This window comes from Manihot esculenta, chromosome 4 (genome assembly GCF_001659605.2).
Source record: "Manihot esculenta cultivar AM560-2 chromosome 4, M.esculenta_v8, whole genome shotgun sequence".
NCBI classification, from domain to species: Eukaryota; Viridiplantae; Streptophyta; class Magnoliopsida; order Malpighiales; family Euphorbiaceae; genus Manihot; species Manihot esculenta.
The window spans coordinates 33,124,360-33,145,093 of NC_035164.2; the positions used below are offsets into that span (position 1 = coordinate 33,124,360).

At 31.5% G+C, this 20,734-nt stretch overlaps 3 protein-coding genes across 4 annotated transcripts in view; 2 read left to right on the forward strand and 1 right to left on the reverse strand.

The window, feature by feature from the left end:
- LOC110612731 (receptor-like kinase LIP2) overlaps positions 1–15,871 on the reverse strand; it is a 67,820-nt gene extending 51,949 nt beyond the window's left edge. The window contains exons 1-5 of one of the 2 annotated variants that reach the window (XM_043955736.1): positions 15,709–15,871; positions 15,512–15,547; positions 14,916–15,335; positions 14,621–14,707; positions 14,445–14,515 (exon numbers count right to left, since the gene is read on the reverse strand). In XM_043955736.1, the coding sequence (XP_043811671.1) occupies positions 14,445–14,515; positions 14,621–14,707; positions 14,916–15,335; positions 15,512–15,547; positions 15,709–15,763 (669 nt within the window). In that variant the 5' untranslated portion in view covers positions 15,764–15,871. The remainder of the gene's footprint in view (positions 1–14,444; positions 14,516–14,620; positions 14,708–14,915; positions 15,336–15,511; positions 15,548–15,708) is intronic. The other variant, XM_043955737.1, reaches the window with a different exon arrangement.
- On the forward strand, positions 1,522–4,518 carry LOC122723512 (ATP synthase subunit 9, mitochondrial). The gene is made up of 2 exons (XM_043955820.1): positions 1,522–1,540; positions 4,280–4,518. Exons 1-2 carry the CDS (start codon positions 1,522–1,524, stop codon positions 4,501–4,503), a joined length of 243 nt encoding a protein of 80 aa, XP_043811755.1. The 3' UTR covers positions 4,504–4,518.
- A 2,169-nt stretch (positions 15,872–18,040) lies between the features above and the next one.
- LOC110613471 (ras-related protein Rab7) lies at positions 18,041–20,632 on the forward strand. Its single transcript, XM_021754625.2, has 7 exons — positions 18,041–18,277; positions 18,428–18,454; positions 18,552–18,651; positions 19,386–19,532; positions 19,610–19,690; positions 19,868–20,013; positions 20,296–20,632. The coding sequence occupies exons 1-7, from the start codon at positions 18,225–18,227 to the stop codon at positions 20,363–20,365; spliced, it is 624 nt and encodes a 207-aa protein (XP_021610317.1). The 5' UTR covers positions 18,041–18,224; the 3' UTR covers positions 20,366–20,632.
- Positions 20,633–20,734: the final 102 nt, after the last annotated feature.

Consider the following 20,734-nt stretch of genomic DNA (forward strand, 5'->3'; position numbering starts at 1 on the left):
CAAATTCTAAAAGAATAAAATTGCAGATAAAAAATTTGGGGAGAAATTATTAGAGACTACATATTTTCATATACACATTAGAAAAAGAAAGAGAGACCGGTATCATACCCAATTAACAATGGTGGTACCATTAATTATAGTTTTTTTTCCGGTAATCAATTCTAAAAGCACAACACCAAAAGAATAGACATCAGTATCCTGAGAGATATGTCCGCCATTATTAGGATCTATGTAACTGCAGTAAGAAAAAATACACGTGGAATATCGTTAAGTATTTATTTATTTTTATATGTCCTACCTTTCTACTATAGAAAATGTATACCATAATATTCATGACTGATGGATTTGGTCCACCGTAGATTCAAGAAAAATTAAAGCAAGTCTATTTGTATTTTTAAGAGAGATCCACTTATTTATACTTTAAAAATGACTTGATCCATAATATAACGGGTCTAAGTAAATATTTTCTTAAAAAGAGAATGCTGAAAAATTAATATTCTCACACTTCAGTTCCCGCGGGAAAGGTGACTAACATCATTTGGAAAAAACAAGGCTAACCCAAAATCTGTAACCTGGAACAAAAACAACTAACAGATCAATATTGTGGCATGCATATAAATTAATATAAAAAACAACAAGGTATAATAATGGTATGTAACAGAGATTAGACATTTTACATATTTATAATTAAATTATTTTACCTTTGGTTCAAAATCATAGTCAAGAACAATATTATCGGTCTTTATATCTCGGTGTATAATTTTGTATGGATCTAAACAAATAATGAGAGAAAAGTATTAAAAAATATATATATCTGTACTTAAAAAAGGCTAGTAATATTCAGCAAGTATTGATTGCTCACAACCTTCATGCAGGTATTTCAACCCATTGGCAGAACCTATAGCAATTTTCATTCTATTTGACCACTCCAAAATCTCATTTCCTTGATTCCCTGCAGTGGTGTCATTAATTAATATCTTTCATTATTTTATATGTTTGAATTATATGTCAAAGAATTCACCATGTAAATGATATTTCAAGGAGTTGTTGGGAGCAAACTCTAAAACAAGTAATGTATCGGCTCCTTCAATGCAGCATCCTATCAGCTTAACAAGATTCTGGTGAGAGACTGTGCTAAGGATCTTAATCTCCGCCTCCATTTTTTTTGGTAGGCGTTTGAGTTTCTTAATAGCATATGTGTTACCATGTATTTTTCCTTTATAGACCTGACCAAAACCACCCTCACCAAGGAGTCGGTTGTTGGAGAAATTTTGAGTTGCATCTGCCAGTTTTTTGTAAGTAAATTGCCTCAGCCCATAATGAGTCGTAAACAATTTTTCCCAAGCTGATGATAACTTAGATTTACCATCTGAGCAAAGTCAGGGCAGAAAGAGAGAGCACAAATATATTAAAAACTGACGAGATGGATGATTAACTCCTTCATGGAAAATAATATATAAAAAGAAAAAACAATACCTTTGATCTTGTCTCTGATCTTGCGTAACCTATCCCGCATCATAAATGTTGCAGACTCGCTCAAGTACTTATGCTACTACCGTGTTCAAGAGCTTTTTTTTTACTATTTATAAATCAAAGACAATTGGAAAAAAAAATTTATTACTATATTTTCACAAGGCTTCGTCAACTTGCATTTAACAATTTGGAAAAAAAAAAAAACTCAGTTTACTATATTTTGTTTACTTGTCTTCATTGACTTATAGAAAAGTATTCGACGAATCTTCATCAACTTGCATTTAACAATTTGAAAATAAAAACTTAATTATTACTATATTTTGGTTAGGTGTCTTCTTCATTGACTGGTAGAAAATTATTTACGAGTCTTCGTCAACTTGCATTTATTAATTAATGTTTAAGGATTTCGATATTTGTAATATTTCGTCTTATTCAATTTTTTCCAAATAAGTTGGCGGCTAATACTGTATTAGTATTTGAATGTATGTTACAATTGCTCGATATTCAATGTATGTTTCTTCTGCGTTCTCACTCTCCCTCGGTGGATTCTTATAATTCTCTACTCTGATTAAAATATAATTAATTATAAATAAATATTACTATTTAATTCTTTTATTATATTTTCTTTTTAGTCAAAGAAATTTTTTATTTTATTAATCAATTGAGAGAGATAAAAGTTTTAATGCCCCAAAATACTCATATTTCATTAATTGCTAAAGCAAAATAAATTCTTCTTGAGCATTTCAGTGTTTGTAATTAAATAAAATTAAAGAACCCATTCACATCCAAGCAAATTTAAAAAAAAAAAAAACCTTAAAATAGAAAGGAAACTAAATCTTTCCTTACAAATTGTTATAGGAAAATGGAATCATGCTAAAATAGAAATATCTTCAATCAGTAATAAACGCAAGTAATTCAATTTCTTTAGACCTGCAGCTTATCTCTTTTGTAAAAATTAATATTTTGAAACTTCAACAATATTGCAGGCTACAAAGATTCAAGAACTTCTCTTTTTTTCATTCCAGCATCTACCCAAATTAACAATATTGCAGGCTACAAAGATTCAAATTTGGGTAGTTTCAACATCTACCCAAATCCCAAATGTAATATCAAATATTTTTTATATTTCAATCAAATCCACCCAACACTTAAGATTTCAATCAAACTCATATTCATAAGAGATTTATCAAGACAAATGCATGTAAATGAGAGATTACAAATTAAATAAATCCAGATTTATTAAAAATAAAAAATTATTAAAATCAGAACAGTTACACTCAAATGGAGACTTATTAATAAAAATCAATTAAAAAGAATAAATTTGAACAAATATTAATAAAAGAAAATTAAGATTTTTTTTTATATTAATTGATTGAACCCAAGGAAAGGAGTTTTACAAAAGCTTTTTTCAAATTTCAAAAAAAAGGATTAGTAAATTTTAAAATACATAGAGCAAGACCTAATGTCAACTTGGTGGAGTTGTATATCCAACAATATGCATGTAAATCATAGCATTAATTTTTTTTGTCCACATTCATATATGTCGTTTCTATTAAATTGAAATTAATTCCTCAACGTGACAAGGTTTTTTTTTTTTTTTTTCACATATTGCAAGATAATTAATTTTAAAAATTTTCTTCCATGATTTGAGCAGTGGAGAAAAATTTTTGGATGTTAAATAGTCCATTTTCATTTTAGATGAATTAAAAATACTTTTCTATAATATTGTCTTTTTAAGAATTTATCACCTCATAAATGAGTTTATATCACTAAGTTAAGTCTGATCAAGTTGATATACTTTTAGTATCATATTTTTTCACTTAATATAATTTATGTTAAGATTTTATTTAGTTCGAAATTTCTATTTACTCACATAAAAATAAGTAAGTTATTTTTTTTAAAATAAAAAAAGTAATTTTTTAATTCTGAAAAATTGAGAGAAAAGATAATATATATTAATTTTTTAAAAATTTAAAATTTTTGAATTAACTTACTTCCCATCAAATAAATTAGTTTAAATTGGATGTATTTGGGAATCTGATAATTAGACTAGTCAAATTTATCATGTTAAGTATTTTCTAGTTTTTATCAATAAGATTTTTATTTATTATTAACAATAGATCTTATAACTATTTGAAAAAACACAAACACAATATAAAAGAGTGAAAATAAATGGGGAGTCACCATGAATTATGATGAGAAATTTACCATGACCATCTTAAAGAAATACTTTTAAAAAAATGAAAAAAAAGAAAAAAAAATAAGAAGAGATGAAAATATAAATTAAAAAATTAATTAGAAAGTAAAACTTTACTCGTTGTGTCACTATAAAAAAAATTAAAAATATATAGATAATATTTACTCATGATAATTTTATTAAGACATTATTGGTAAGTCATTGCTATTTCATCACATATAAAATTTATTCTGACTATTACAGACAATGTAAAAAGAAATCAACAATGTGATGAACAAAATATTAACGATTCACATGTTGTCATTAATTCATCAATAATTTTATTTGTCAATGTTAATTTTTTATGACGAAAATTTTCATCGGTATAATTTTATTTTCTTGTAGTCCTCTGATTAATATAAACAAAAATTTAAAGTATTGTAAAGATGGAATTGTATAAATAAAATATAACTTTAGCCATTATACACTATTTAAATTTTTGTTGATCCTAGCAAAGAGTGGAGCCTGCAATCCGAACTGAGGACGAGTTGCAGCCTGCAATCCGAACTGAGGACGGGTGGTCTCCCTTTTCTTCAGGTAAAGTCTTCGAATATAGCTGTTACTGATAAGGTAGAAAAGCAAGGTTAGTTGCCGGTTTGATAGAAAGCAACATCGGAAGGGCGGGAGCTGCTACAATAGCTTTGGCGGGAGCTGCTGTTGGTATTGGAAATGTCTTCAGTTCTTTGATCCCTTCCGTGGCTAGAAATCCATCCTTAGCAAAACAATTATTTGGTTATGCCATTTTGGGATTTGCTCTAAAAGGCTGCTGGTTTGGGGGCAGGGTACGGTACTAAAGGTCCTCAGGCTTCCAGCGGTCTTTCTTTTGGGCAGTTGTTCAATAGCCATCATAATAAGAAGCAGGCGAAGCAGCTAGTGGGGGTATAAAGAGGATTGATTTTAGTTAGACTACCAGCTGGGCGGATGGTGTTGCCGAGAACCGCCCTTGGAGATCGATTTCTGGTAACCTATCAGGATGGCCTTGACCTCCTTTTTTCCTGCGCACAAACACACTTTATCCCTAGCTTCCATACTATATATTGATTTGGCCTTCATCATAGGCTAGCATGGCAGACAATAACGCAAAAAATATAAAAATTAAAATTATTATTAAATAAATATTTATAAAAGCATAATTCTCTATTTAAAAAATAAAATTAAAACCTTTAGCAGGTGAGTAAAATAAGTCGGATCTCATCTTTCTTAATTAAAAATATTAAATTGTATTAAATTTGAATTTTAAATATACAACACTTTAAAATTTAAAAAATATTATTATACCATTTTAATATTTTTTCGGTACGAATTAAAATTTTACGGATGATATATACAAAAGGAACAAAATGACAAGATTGAAATTGAAATACGCATGGTAAGAATTGAAGAGTGGGATCCAAATTCATGGTTGACAGCAACCCCAGTTTTTAGCAGTTGGAATAAAGGGATCTTGAATGAATCTGTATCTTAGGAATTTGAATAATAATAATAATAATACTAAAATACCGGTGGTTGGTTTTGCAATAAAAAGACGTTCATGGGGACAGACCCCCAACATTTATGATGGGAAATTATTTTAGAAACTACCAAAGTACTTAGTTTGGTCTAAATATAAGCCCATCTCATATTAAAATGACTTTAATAGACATTGGTTTTGGACATAATAGTAAAATTTCAGCTGTGTTTGTGGATATGGTGATGTATTTGTCATCACATGCTCAAAGGCCACCTTGTATGAGCAGTGGTTATAGATGTGGTAGTTGACGAGAGATTTACTTCACTTGAGGTTCACGTAACGAGAAAAATATTTATTTAAATTAGATTTATGATATATTTATAATTAAAATATATCAACGACAAGATGCCATCGCCAAGTTATTGCTATTTCGTTACATGTAAAATTTATTCTGATAATATTACAGACGACATGAAAAGAAATTAGCAATTTAACGAGCAAAACACTAACGATCTGCATTTCGTCGCTAAATTTATCATTAATTTTTAGGGACGAAAATTTTCATTGGTATAATTTTATTTTCTTGCTCTGGTTAATATATTATATAAAAAATAAAGTATTGTAGAGATGTAGTTATACAAATAAAATATAATTTTAGCCATCACACAATATATAAATTTTTGTTGATCCCAACAAAGAGTGGAGATCAAATCAAATTTCATAGGAGAGGGAAAGAGAAAGGAGAACAGGAAAGAGAAATAAATAGGAGAGGGAAATAAGTTTATTTGTTTTGCCGACACTTCATCGGAACAGATTTTTTAGGGTTTTAACAACTCTCTTCTTGCATGGGCGCTTCGGGAGATTATGGTTTACTTTTCTCTGCCTTTGAATAGGGAAGAGGCAGTTTGTTTTTCCTTTGTTTTGATTGTTTTATGCCTTCATCTCTTGATTCTCCTTTGTTAGGATGGCTCAGTGGGCTTTCGTTTATTGTCTTCTTATTTTATTTGATTTTAGTTGCAAGTTTCGACTTTTATCGACGAGGGGGCGCTTCAGAGAATCTGTGTTTAAGGGTGTTGCGGTTCTCTTTCCGGGAGAATTCACATTTCGATGGCATTAGCATCATGGGACTGTACTACTACGTTCGGTAACCACCACTCCCGTTGGCTGTTATTTGGCTAAGTTCTGCTGCATGTCCTCTTGGTGTTGACAATCTTAGTTGTTCTTTTCCGTTATGCTAAAATCCTTTGTGTTCCATTGTCCTTATTTGCATGTGAGTTTGATTTTGGTATTTCTCCTTTTTTTTGTGTGTTTTGTTTAGTCTCGATTTGCTGTGATCTACTCTTTTGGTGGTCTACTCTCTGTCCATCATCTGTGATGGAGCATCTAGGTGCTGAAGGTTCATGGGAGCAATATTTTGTCAGTGGGGTGTGCCTTTCTTGAATCTCAGAACACACGATTTCCTTGATTGGACCGTTTGGTGGTCTAAATAAGGTGTGATGTGTTTTGCGATTAGATTTTGATTTTTTTTTTTTTTTTTAAGTTTGGCTTGTTTGATTTTGGTGTCTTTTAGTATTCTATATTGTAACCCTATTGTACTGTCTCAGGAATTTTGAAAATACAATAAATTATTGTATGGTAAAAAAAATCAAATTTCATATTTCAACAAAAAATCAACAAAACAAACAAATAAAATCAATTAAATTAGAATAAATTAAAATAGGTCTCAGCAATTTCAACAAATCAAATGAACCTATTTTTTTCAACCAACTATTCACTTCCTTTAGGCGTTGTATTGGGGTAGAAAAGTAGCGTTGATATAAATCTCTATTTAGGTGAAAGGATTGTAGAAAGAAAAAGCAGAGGAAGAAGAAAGGTCACGAGTTATGTTTTCTCGCTGGTGATTCGAAGCCTCAATCTCGGGTTTCCCTTTCACTCGGCATTGTCTAGTTTTTATAGGTCCTATTTTTAAAAGTTGCCATTTGGGATTCGATATTGATTTTCTATTTTAATCATGAGCTTTTGTTGCGTTTTGTCGTCTGTTGTTTGCGTATGTGTTTGGTTTTGGCGACATTTGGCTATGCTCAATGGGTGGTGATCGGTGGCTCTTCGGCACCGGCATTTGGTAAGACTCCGTTTGGTTGCTCCATGACTATAACAGACTAAAAACGTCATGAGCCGACCGTCTCTCTTCGAGTAGTCGACGGTGGATACTTGAAGCCTCTAGCCGGTTCTCTGTGGTTGGTGGTTCTGCCTTAAAACTATCCAAAGAGAGTAGAAGAAAACAAGTCTGGTTTGTCCAAGTCGGTTTGCCCAAACCAAACTGCAGCTGAAATAGGAAAAGCGCAGATTTATTGTTTGACCAGATTGTTTGTCCAAACAAACTGGGCAAATAGACCCGCAGAACAGAGACAGAGTGACAGACAACACCAAAACAGACTGTTTGACCAAGTTGTTTGCCTAAGCAACCCGGGCAAACAGATTTCGCGACAGCAGAAACGCGGGAGACTTTAAATTCAAACCTTCAAGATGTCCATCCTTCCCCAAACATGTGAAGACAGCTCAGCACCCTATCCCGCCTATCTAGAAAGCCAAATCTCAAGAAGATTCAATTGCCTTCAAAGAATCCAATTCTAAATAGGAAAAAAACTCCATCAAATCAAGAAACTTAAGGCAGCCTATTTAGATATAAAAAAAGGGCCAAACCAACAAACAAAAGAACATCTTCTCTTTGGAATTGAAGATAGCAGCCGCGCGCCTCCTGCCGCAGCCCAGCCGGCCCTTCCTCTTCTTTTTCTTGCTTTCTTTTTTTTTATTTTTGTGTTAGTTTCAGCCATGAGTGGCTGAAACCCCTTTTTCTAGTTGAAAATTCGGTGAAACTTCAGTTTGTTTATGGATTGTGAGATCTGAACATATGATGTTTATCTTTTATTTATTAATATTTATGCAATTTCATACTTAATTCTATTATTGCTTTATTGTTTAGATCAATAGGACCCATTGATTCTTGATTGCAAAGTGATAATTTGTTAGTTTAGGTGGCTTAAGTCCGTAATTGCTTGAATTGTCCAAACACAAGTAACTCTTGGTGTAAAAACAAGGAGATTGCATAATCTAGCAAGATCACCATACGTTTGGGTAGTTAGAATTAGGTCTCTCTATTTCTTAATGCAATTGACAGTTAAATGAATCTAAAGCCCCAAGGACGTTCCTTGGCAACTTATTGATTAGTGATTAATTAGAAAACGTTTCCTAGTTAATCTATGCTTAAGGAGGGATATGGTGGTGAGAAGCGTCTTCCACCCCCATAACTAATTTATTGAGTCAAATAAAAGAACCTATGTGTCGATGATCAATCCCAACAACTAAAGTAGATCCAATTGTTCTACTAGAGTTTTTCTCATTATTGAATTCTCTTTACTTTATTATTGCTTTACGTTATAGCTTTTAATTCTAGTTTAGCTCAACAATCTCAAACTCTCCCCCCTTTTACTTTATTTTTAGTTTATTTACTTGGTCTTGATAAGGAAAATAGGTAAGTATTAATTTCCTGTGGATTCGATCATTTTATCACTATTTACAGTTGTAAAATTATGGATAACCAAAAAGGTTATTTTTGACCGGCATCGACAACCGCACAGTCAGTCCCTCACAGATTCGAAGGTTTCAACCTTGGGGGCAGGTTCGGCAGCCTAATTAAAGCCCTTCACAGATCCGAAGGCCATACCTTCGGGGGCAGTTTAGACGGCCAAAAGGATGCCTCCACAGGCAGGTTCGGCGGCGAATCTGGATCCGCCAGCAAGGCAGAATCCGATTCTACTTTAAACATGCAGCCTCCAAAAAGCCTCCAAACACACATGCAAAAGCTCAGAAACAAGAGCACACCCTCAACATACATAAGGGACATCTAGATCTAGCCTAATCCTCAACATGCAACATCGACAACCCAGAAGAAAACACTTATTAATAACCCTAGGCTCAACCTTTCAACTCGAAGAAAAATTTAACTTGCATGCATCAACAAACCCTCCTAAAACACCTATAAAACTTGCTGAAGAATAGCAAGGTGACAACAAGCTAGAGTTCCGAAAAAGCAACTTAAATTTCAAAATAACAGCAGAAAAACATGAATTTTGTGAGGGATTTGGAGAAATTTCAGCAAAAACGCTAAAGATAGTGTATGAATTCACCTCTGCCCGAAAATGGAGAAAGAAAACTCACATTTTCAAGCTGATGGCCTTTTATAGGTGGCTGGGGAAACCACATTCGGCGGCCGAACCTTGAGATTCCTCTAAAACTCTTTTCTCTTTTCTTTCTTTTAACACGATTCTAAAAAATTTCAAATTCATTTTAGGAAAATCTTATTTTACCCTTCTAAAGATTCTAGTTTCGAGATTTTGGATTTCGATGGAGATTCCGTCGGAAAGTGGAAATTCCGACGCTGGAGTTTAGCCGGGTATTACAATGAGGAACAGACCAATCGACAACCTGGAGACCCACACAATATTCAAGAACCGTCGCCAAACCACTCAATCGCCAACATGCAAACCAACAAGAAAAAAATTCAATCAAAATCCAAAAAAATAGATGCAACCAAAGACGAAAGAGCAAGAGCAAAGTCTGTTATACACAAATCGTAAGGCCATTTTTCATCAAATCATCCTTTTACACCATCTTCTGCAAAATAAGAGTAAGATCACAATATTAGGTAGAAAATGTGTATTTTAACATTAATAATATGAAAAATGGGACTAATTTTGGCTTGATTAGGGACCTTCGGCCACTGAACCTGCCGCCGAAAGTCCCCTACCCAGCCTTTTTCTACTTGATTTCTATGTATGTTCTGGCATGTTTTTAGGGATTTCTTAGGGGGTTGTTTTGAGTATTGAAAAAGTTATGTTTGGTCCCTCGTTTAAGTTCATCTATGTAGGATCGGTCTTGGAAGACCGTAAAGGCCTGCAGTGAGATAACTGCTTCAGTTTTAGGCGAGCGTCAGCCAGAGGTGAGTAGAATTGAACTGATCTATTATTTTAAAGAAATCAAACCTTTTAAGCATGCTCATGCATCACGAATGATATGTATATGTATTAGGTACGAATGCCATGTATATGTATTAGGTTGTTTACATTAGAATCCACGAATATAATGCATTGCATTATTTATTGTTGTTGTGGATGGATGTTGGATGACTCACTAGTCCTCGAGTATGTTATGATATGCTATAACGGATATGGAAATACCAGAACTGTCCATTCTACGCCCCTAGCACTATGTAAAATAAAGACCATGACTGCCCATTCTACGCCCCTGCCATTATAGATATATTATGATATATTTAATAAGAAGTCCTGAGAAGCACCCGTCGTGGGCCGGACGCTGTTGGAATTTGTAGAGGGTTACTGGTGACAAATCCATCTTGATGTGAATTGTTTGTGTTGTGATGCATTCATACGATCATATATTTATTGAACTGTTTTTATGTTCTACTCACTAAGCTCTTGTAACTTATTCATTTCCTCTAATCCCAGGTTTGCAGAATCAGAGTTAGCTTGGGAAAGTCGGTTGAGTTGTTGGTATAGCCTATTATAATAATATAGTTGTAGACATATATTATTTTATGGATTAAGATTAGTGTTTGTTCTTGTAATCCATGTTTTCATGATCCTTTATGTAAAAGTTTTAAGTATGAGTTTATGTTTAAACTGAGTTTGACCATATTGGAGCATTTGATAAGGGCTTTAATATGAGTTTTATGTTTTCAGTTATAATGCATGCACAGGTCGAGTCTTGATTCATGAAATGATTAGATTTTTATTATATCGTGTGATCATGTATAGGATTTTATCAGGTGTAATAGAATATATAGTAGACTTGTTGCAGACTCCAGCGACTTTAAGTCGATCTGAACTCTAACACCGGTAGCGATCTAATTTCAACGTAATGTATGGTTGGCAATATTGGTTGAACAATGTCGTCTGTAGATATAATGAGATTCTTGGCTGTCCAATATTTTCATTTGGATTTAGATTATGCTATTGGGTTGGATTTCTATTTCATAACGATGTGAATCGGACTAAATATGTGTTGGTTTAATTTCTCTTGTTTTGACATGTATTTTAAGCTATTGTCAACTGAACTTTTTAACGTAATTTTACTATTGCATAATTTAAAAAAAAAAAAAAAAAAAGACAAGCAGTGTTGAATATTTTTCGGTAAATTTTAAGGAAGTATTCAAAATGGGAGCTCTTTTGTACGGAATACTAGAAAAATGTCCGTGACTACTGATATTTTTAGTAAATAATTTTGATTTATATTTTTAATTTAAATATTTAAACATTAATAATATTTTAAAAGTGTTGGTAATTATTTTATATTCATTACTTATTTATGTCGATGAAACATTTTTTCTCTTAAATTTTTAATGAAAATTTCCTGATAAGTTATAATCATACTGCATTAATATTGATTAAATATATATAATAATTTAAATCTAGTTAAATTATATGATAATTTTCATTAGATTCAAATTTGTATATACCATTAACATTAAAGAAATATTATAAATTGAAAAACTATCATTATTTAATAATATTACTATTATTTTTCACCATTGGGAATGCGTAAACATTATGACAAATATCTACTCTATGAATTTCATATATGTTAATATATTATAAACTTCCCTAAAAATAATGCTTACTTATTAAATTAAGAGGTTAATCATTAAATAATACATGGGTATTAATTATTGAATCATAAATTGAATAACTAATTCTTGCTAAGCCTAATAGCTTTTGAAATCTACACAATAATTCTTGTAACTTTAAAGCCAGCAGTTATGTTATTTTAGTGATTAATTTATCATATGTATTTAAACTATATGAACAAACTTGTTGATTTTTTTAAATTACAAATATTAAATAGCTGACTAATAAAAATAAATAAAATAAATGTCCAGATTTCACTAAATTGTAGTTTATCCGATGAGATAATTTTTCATTCAAAAGATATATAAAAATACTTTCATATAAAAATATAATTATTTGAAAATATTGAAAAGAAAAAGAAAGTAAATAAATAAAGCAACTGTACTTACACTCATGCTTAGATCAAAGTCTCGACACAACAACAAAAGCCTTATGGATTTACTTACAAAAGGTAGCCACAAAGATTGCAAGTGAAAAGACTCGGTTCCTGAAAAGCTGACCGGATAAGCAAGCTCGTTTCGGCAGTTGGAACTGTTGAACAAAAAACGAACCAATCACTTTCTTCAAGCCGACGATGACATTGTATTGGGTAGAGAAGCAGCGTTTGAATAGGGAGCTCCTTCGTATAAGAATTTGCTGTCCTCCTGGCTCACCCATATACGCTCCACTCCAATTCTTTCTTGTAGGACTTCAACTATCTGTTACAAAATTTCCCATTTTAACAAACAATTGATTATAATGAAGATTGAATTTTTAAAAAAAATCCATTAATCCTTTTTTTTTTTCTTGAATAAGTTGCCCCATAACTGTATTATAGAGGAAATGAATGAGATTAGCAAAAGAAATAACTAATAAAAAGTAGAGCATGATATATATGCATCTCCTGTGAACTTACCTCGCTCATTTTTGGGCGTGATTTTTCAGGTTTATAAACACAAGCCACGGCACAATAAATCATTCGAGTCATTTTATTTATATCATATTCTTGTAAGTTGGGATCAACAAGAGCCTTATAATCGTCAGTGTCCAAAGCTTGTTTAAGTAGAGGCAGTGCCTGCAATTTGAAGGAATGACATTAATATAGTGATTGAGAAATTGAAATGCATGCACAACGATTGCATAGATATCTTTATAATAAGGCCAAAAAGAACAAGAATTCTATTTTATCTTCTAAAGGTTGATTATATTAATTAAACAAATTCATGTTTTTTATCAATTCATTAAAAATGGATTTATGTCAGTAGGTTATTTTTTTTAATAAATCATATTTCATATATTACAATTATTGCTAGCAAAAAAGAATGGCTAGCCAATTAAAAAAAACAGCAAAAATTATTACAAATATTATAAGAATAGACAAAAACTAACTGAATTAAAAATATTAGCTAAAACGAATATATATACACAATGTGCATTTAGAAAATTATAAATATGCATAATCATTGGTTTCATGAATAAATTTATTACCAAGGCCCCATTAAATTAACCAAAGGCAAGCCAAGATATTCAAGAATAATTTCAAGGAATAGTTATTTCCCCTATCCCAAAGCCAAACGTTATGTCTTTCAACGGGCTATTTCACAGAAGCACATAAACATGAGAATTCAAAAATCCTTGTTGTATTCCCTCTTATTTGCTATTGACTGGAAAAGGAGAATGATCAACTTGAAAAACATTGTCTTCCACACCTCAAAGGTTATTCTATCCCATTATCATTACAGGTCCGAATCAGGTATAGCTGATTATATCCTTCATATTTTATAAACTTATAGTCAATACTCTCTGTTACAATCTCCTAACTATCTGAGACTCATATGCTAATTAATAGGCTAAGGATTCGAAGATGTAGGTTTGCAGGAATATTTTGAGTGTTGAAGAGTAACAAAAGTGTACAGAGGAAGAAAGTACCCAAATAGCCAAGTTGATAGGAACCTTGCCCTCCTTTTCAACAGCTTGTTTCCCAGTAATCAATTCCAGAAGCACCACTCCAAAGGAAAAGACATCAGATTTATCAGTGAGCCTTTTATCTTTGACATACTCAGGTGCCAAATAACTACATTCATGAGAAGAGCATATAGAATGATTTGACAGGAAAGAAAAATAAAATTTGAATTTTAGGAAAAAGGTTGAATATGTAATTGTGCTCGCTAACAGATAGGAGATCATTACAGATGTATCTTACCCAAAAGTTCCCTTCAATTTAGTGGAAACGTGAGTTTGATAATCCAAAATCTCTTTAGCTAGACCAAAATCTGCAATCTGGAAGAGGGAAAAATTATACAAGCAAATCAGAATTGATAGATTTGCCTTTATATCAAAGAGAACCTCTAGTTTTTCTTTGATTAGATCCATTATAGATTAAAAAAAAAAAAAACACATACATATGTACTTGTTTTACATGTGATCCCATCATACACATTATGTCTTAGATCAATCATGGATCAAATCCATGCAAGAACTTTCCTACAAATTAAGTGGGTTTCGGATAAGCTCAGTTCAATAAATAATAGCCTGATGAATATCCTTTTCTGTTTTCTAAACAGGGCATAAAAATAGATAATCAGACTGAGTTACTTCTCACCTTTGGTTCAAAGTTATGATCGAGAAGAATGTTTTCGCTCTTGATATCCCGGTGAATGATTGTAGGTGTACCTAAAGACATGAAAATTAAAACAGGAGAGTGAATTTGGAAGACCAATTAACTCATTAACTGAAATTGAAATTATATATATATGTAGCTAAATAGCAAATACTCACATCCTTCGTGCAAATATGTCAAACCTTTAGCAGAGCCCAAAGCGATCTTCATTCTGTTTGACCAATTGTTAATCTGATTTCCCTTTCCTGCAATGTTATTATCCTTGTATAAGGAAACAATATCATATTTTCCAGCTTACTTGATTAATATTATCATTTTTTCATAATAAAAAAAATTGTAAGGGGAAATTGAAGATCGATTTCAGAGTTACAACAATCCTAACCCCTCTCTGTATAATTAGTAATAATCACACAGCCATATTTGGAAGTAAATTAAACAGGGGAAAGGACTCACTCTGCAAATGATATTTCAATGATTTGTTGGGAACAAACTCACAAACAAACAATTTATCTGCTTTATCACTGCAGTATCCTATGACCTTCACAAGATTCCGGTGACGGACGCGGCTAATGGTTTCAATCTCAGTCTCAAATTGAAGTTGCGCCCCTTCCATTTCCGCCTGTCCGGCAACATACTTAAGCTTCTTAATGGCAACCACTTCACCATCTGGAAGTTCTCCCCTATAAACTTGACCACAACCACCCACGCCAATTAGGTTGTTGTTGGTGAAATCCGCAGTTGCCTTTGCTAGTTGTTCGTAAGTATAAAACTTTGGAACACTTTCAAGCTTCTCAAGTCCACTAGGTGGTGCTTTTGGATGCTCAGGCTCCGATTGCTCTTGTGTTGCTTGAGGAGCAAGCTGAGGCTGCCCACCTGGACAGTGTTGAAATTGAAGTTAGCAGTCTGGATAAAATGGTTAATCAAGTACTTGCAAGTATAAATACAAGGAGGAATTGGTGAGATCTGAACGATCAAGATCAATTATAACACCAGAAATAAATTTCCATTAGAGAAACAGATGTTCAAGGTTAAAGACGACGACTGTATACTTTCAGTGGAGGCTTGCTGTGTCAGCTGTTGCTGGTCTGCATGCAGAGGAAAGAAAGAAAATACTTTAAAGAAATGATTCCTTGATGGGAAACATAAAATCACTAGAAATCTTAAAAGAATTGTGAAATTGTTAATGGAGATTGGAGGTATAGATTAGATCGTGAGTTTAGTTATTTCGATTCCTTTAATAATATACCTGTAGTGGGGTGGCGATTAGCTTTCCTCCGATTGAACAAGCCGCACAGCGCCATGGCCGCCGGCGAGACTAATTTCTAGCTAAACCTCTTAGTTAGAGAGAGAGAGAGAGAGAGAGAGAGAGAGTCAACCAGGGTAGGCAGCGACCATAGACAATGGTTAACAGCTTGGAATATATGACCAGCAACGTTACACTTTTTTTTTCATAAAAAAGAAAAAAGAAAATTCATTTTCTATCCTACTGTTTAAATACATAGGAAAATATATTTCTTTTCGAAGATATAGGAAAATAAATTAAGTTACCTCTCATTGAGACATTGACCTTAAAATTAAATTTTTTATATATAAAATACAATGGTTTAAAAATAAAAGTTACTCACAAATTATGTAATAGAATTAAAACAAAAAAATCAATTCACAATCAGTATTATATAATTCATATTTCGACTGTCATATGAAAAATTTTAACTAAATTTTATTAATTTATTATTGATAATATAATTATGACTCGATTCTCGTTTATTAACTAGATCAATAACATAAAAAAATTTTCAAAACTTAAAAATTACTAGACTTATCTATTTTAAGTGAGTTTAATCATTATCATTTAACCATTATAAATAGTTTAACATATAATTTATAAAATCTTTATAAATATAACATTTATTATCGAATAATTTTAAATTTTAAATAATAGACAATTAATTTTACTTTTTATATTATAAAAATATTATGAATTTTAATTAAGTACTCAATTAGCAATCAATTGCATTCCAAACGCGTCCTAAACTCTAATATCAATTTGAATATCAAAATAATTATCAATAAAATATTAATCACTTTATTTATTTTTATTTTGTCAAAGGATATTTGAGGGGTCATCATTTATCCAAGCCTTTTGTTATTTTGTGAACAACATGTGCAATGTGTAAAAGCATATTTGTTGTCATAGTATAGTAGGACAGGTAGTTGTTAGGCAATATTAAAATCTTTGAGAAAGGAGGAAAGCCATTGTGATTCACATAAAATAAAATCATGATCTAGTACATCATTATCTCACAATAATATATATATATATAAATTGAACATCAATAATTAATATTAAAAAACAGTAGTAAATAATAAAATTTATGTTGTCAAAAATAAATGAAATATATCTTTTATATATTAAATAATATAAATAAAGTTTTTTTTTTTTAAATTAATATGCAGCTGTAGGAATAAGTAAAAAAGCGGTCGGGAATGATTTTGATGAAAAAATAAAATAAAATAAAAATATTCAAGCGGATTTGGTGGAAATTGGAATGGCTTCTTTATATTTATGCGAGGAAAGTTCTCTTAGACAATGTGGATCCAGCTAATACATCGAAAGTTTTGCTTGTCTTTTTCTTTAAATTAATTAATTAAGTATTTATTTTTTTAATTATTATTAAGATAACTAAGCCTTCATTTAGAATAAACCTTTAAAAAATTTCAATTTTAACCGGTAAATGATGGATTGAGGAAGTTTTATTTTTTTAAAAATTCAAATATTTTTAAAAAATTTATATTTTAATTATAAAAAATCTTATCTTATAAAATAATATTTTAAAAAAATAATATAACATCTTTTTAATATTTATTATGCAAAAAAATTAAGATTGTCTCTAAACTACATAGTAAGTCACAACTATCAAACTTTTTTTTTAATTTAATTTTATTTTTTAAATATCATTAAAAAAATTTCATAAATTAATCTTTTAAATTTCACCTTTATATATTTTAAAAACAGATTTAATTTTTAATCAAATTCTTAAGTATCAAAACTTTTGTGAGTGATTCTCTCCCCTCTCTATATAGGTCCATGGGCCTGGGTTATGGGCTTGTTTCTATAACTCTATGTTGGATCTTGTTTTATCTTTGTTGCCATGGACTTTTATGCAATAAAAATTGCAGGTAATTTTCAATAAATACGACAAGAAAGAAAAAAAAGCTCATATTCACAAAATTTGACAACTTCTAAAATGATATATTTATTTATAATTTTTTAAAAGGTGAATTATTCTCCAAGATTTTCAAAAACTTATTAATTTGTTTTTATTTAAAAATTATTTAATTAAATATCTTTGTAAAATTTATTTTTTAAAAAAAAAACTGTTAATTATGATGAATATTTATTTGTTTAATTTTTATAATTTTAAATATTTATATTATTTAATTTTTATATTAAAATAAAATTAATTAACAGTTCTATTTTACAAGATAGATTCACGATTTTATTAAGTGATTTTAAAATAAGAATCAAAATAATATACCATGCTGGATATTCCATCCCCTGAAAACGAATGCCATGGTCCATGGGCTAAATCCAAGTGGCTAAAATCTACGATCACCGTTTTCTATTATCGGAAACATAACAGAAAATTTTTATTGGGGAAACGCTCTCAATTTCAACTCTCCTGCTCGATTTTCGTGAATTAAGGCAGAAAAAAAAAATACACGCACAGCAGAGACTCAATTTTCTCCAATTTCGATCCAATGGCTTCTCGCAGACGCATGCTCTTAAAAGTCATAATTCTCGGTGACAGCGGGTACTGTTACCGTTTCCTCCCTTCTCTCATTTTTAATGTCAGTGTTTTGGATCGATTTCGATTTCTGAGGATGGAGACCGCTGCAATTTAACTCTTTTATTAATTTTGTTATTATTATTATTATTTTAATTTTCAACGATGATTTCACAGGGTTGGGAAGACCTCGTTGATGAATCAGTATTGTTCTTCGAAACCCAGATCTTTGAGTTTTCTTCCTTTGTTATTTAATTTGTTAGTTTGGTGCTTGATTTTAATCGTTGAATTTTGGATGCAGGTACGTGAATCGGAAGTTTAGTAATCAGTACAAAGCGACGATAGGAGCTGATTTTTTGACAAAAGAAGTTCAATTTGAGGATAGGTTGTTCACATTGCAGGTTGTATCAAGAACACCTTTTTTTTAATCATTTTTAAAATTTTTTACCAATGAGTATATATTCACTGTAATATTGAAAGAAGACATCATAAAATTATTTTAGCTGAAAACTGAAAGATTTTGACTTCCTCATTAGTTTGAGGTTTCAGATGAATGTGTTTACATATTAGTTCGAGGAATTAATGTCGAATTATGAAGTTTTGCGAGTTTAATAGAGGCATAGAGTGGTGGGAAGTTATCAGCTAAAATCGTTAAAGAACCGTAAGAAGATGAGCAATACAATTATCTGTTGGCTGTATTGGACTCTTGAGGTATACCTTGAACAATGGTATAGATTGTACAATTGCATAAATTAAAAATTTTCATTTTGAGAGTTGGTCAAGCTGTTAGCTTTGTGGTTCTGAAAGTGACCGTAGATTATACCAAATTAGGATGCCGCATTTAGATATAAGGAAAGGGAACAACAGAGAAACTGGAGGTTCTGCAAACAGACTGATAATTATTAGTGTTTGACAATAATTAGGTTTGAACACCAATAATAGGTTTAAGGGTTTCTAGAATTTTTTCATTATTAGCTATGGAGTTATATTAATAAGTTATCTGTCCACCCAAAATTGCAATACTAAAGTTTTATGGAGCATATCTGTGCTGTAGATCCATTTCATAGTTGGGCGGAATGCCCAATAATTGCAAAATAAGTGATTTTGTTCTGAGCCTTGTTATTTATACATGCAGATATGGGATACTGCTGGGCAAGAAAGGTTTCAAAGTCTTGGAGTGGCTTTCTATCGTGGCGCTGACTGTTGTGTTCTTGTGTATGATGTGAATGTCATGAAATCATTTGATAATCTTAACAATTGGAGAGAAGAGTTTCTGATTCAGGTTCTTATTATTCCATTGACCAGTCAGATTGCAATTTATAAACAATGACAGTTAATTAGTGAGGTGTTCCTCTGCAGGCTAGTCCTTCTGACCCTGAAAACTTCCCATTTGTTGTGTTGGGGAACAAGATAGATGTGGATGGTGGAAATAGTCGGGTGGTAAGCTATTTGCCTTTCACAACATTTCGTTAACCTAAAAGAACGTGAGAAACTTTCTTTAAATGTTAAATTCTCACAAGATCCAGCGAGGTTAAAAACAATACTTTGCTGTCTTGAGATGTACATACATTTGATAGCTAAATTGTGTGTGGATGTTGTTCCTCTTATTGATTTTAGGTTTCAGAGAAGAAAGCAAAGGCGTGGTGTGCTTCTAAAGGAAACATACCTTACTTTGAGACTTCTGCAAAAGAAGGATTTAATGTGGATGCTGCTTTCCAATGCATAGCCAAAAATGCACTCAAGAATGAGCCTGAAGAAGAAATGTAAGTCTAAACTAAAACAATTAACTGCAATTTAAAATTGTCTTCTCCCTTCTCCCCACTTAGAGGAAAGGCATGTGTTGAAGTCATTTAGTTGTTAAAGCAACTCTTGGTTTATTTTTGTTGCATTCTCACTGTTGTTGATCTCTAAGACAAATCTCCTGTGGCCATTGAATTGATTGGGGAAAGTAAGGAAATGCATTTTAATTTTCATCAACTCAAACAAACTAGTATGTCATGGATACTAACTCATCGCTTTGAATTTATCTTTGTTGGTATTGAAAGATATCTTCCTGATACAATCGACGTAGCGAGTGGAGGGCAGCAGCAAAGATCCACAGGATGTGAATGTTGAGAAGGAATTTCCAGACTCCCATCATTTTTATTGGAAATGCAACTTCTTTTCAAATGTTTCCACTCAGTATGCAGTGATCATAACAAGGGGACTAATAACTAGGAAGAGGGCATACAAAATTTCATTATGTATCATATGCAACTGTGGGAGCACAGTTCCATTTTTAATCATTTTGTTTCCTTCTGAAAATTTTACACTTGTATTCAATTATGATTCCTCTGGATGATTAATATTATTATACAGGGAAATTGATGTTTTCTTCATTTATAATTAGATAATTTCGGAAATAAATTTGGAGGACCAAAATTTCAAAAACCCAGACATGATTTGTGTGTCCGCATATCTTGCAATTTAATCCTCCAATTTGCT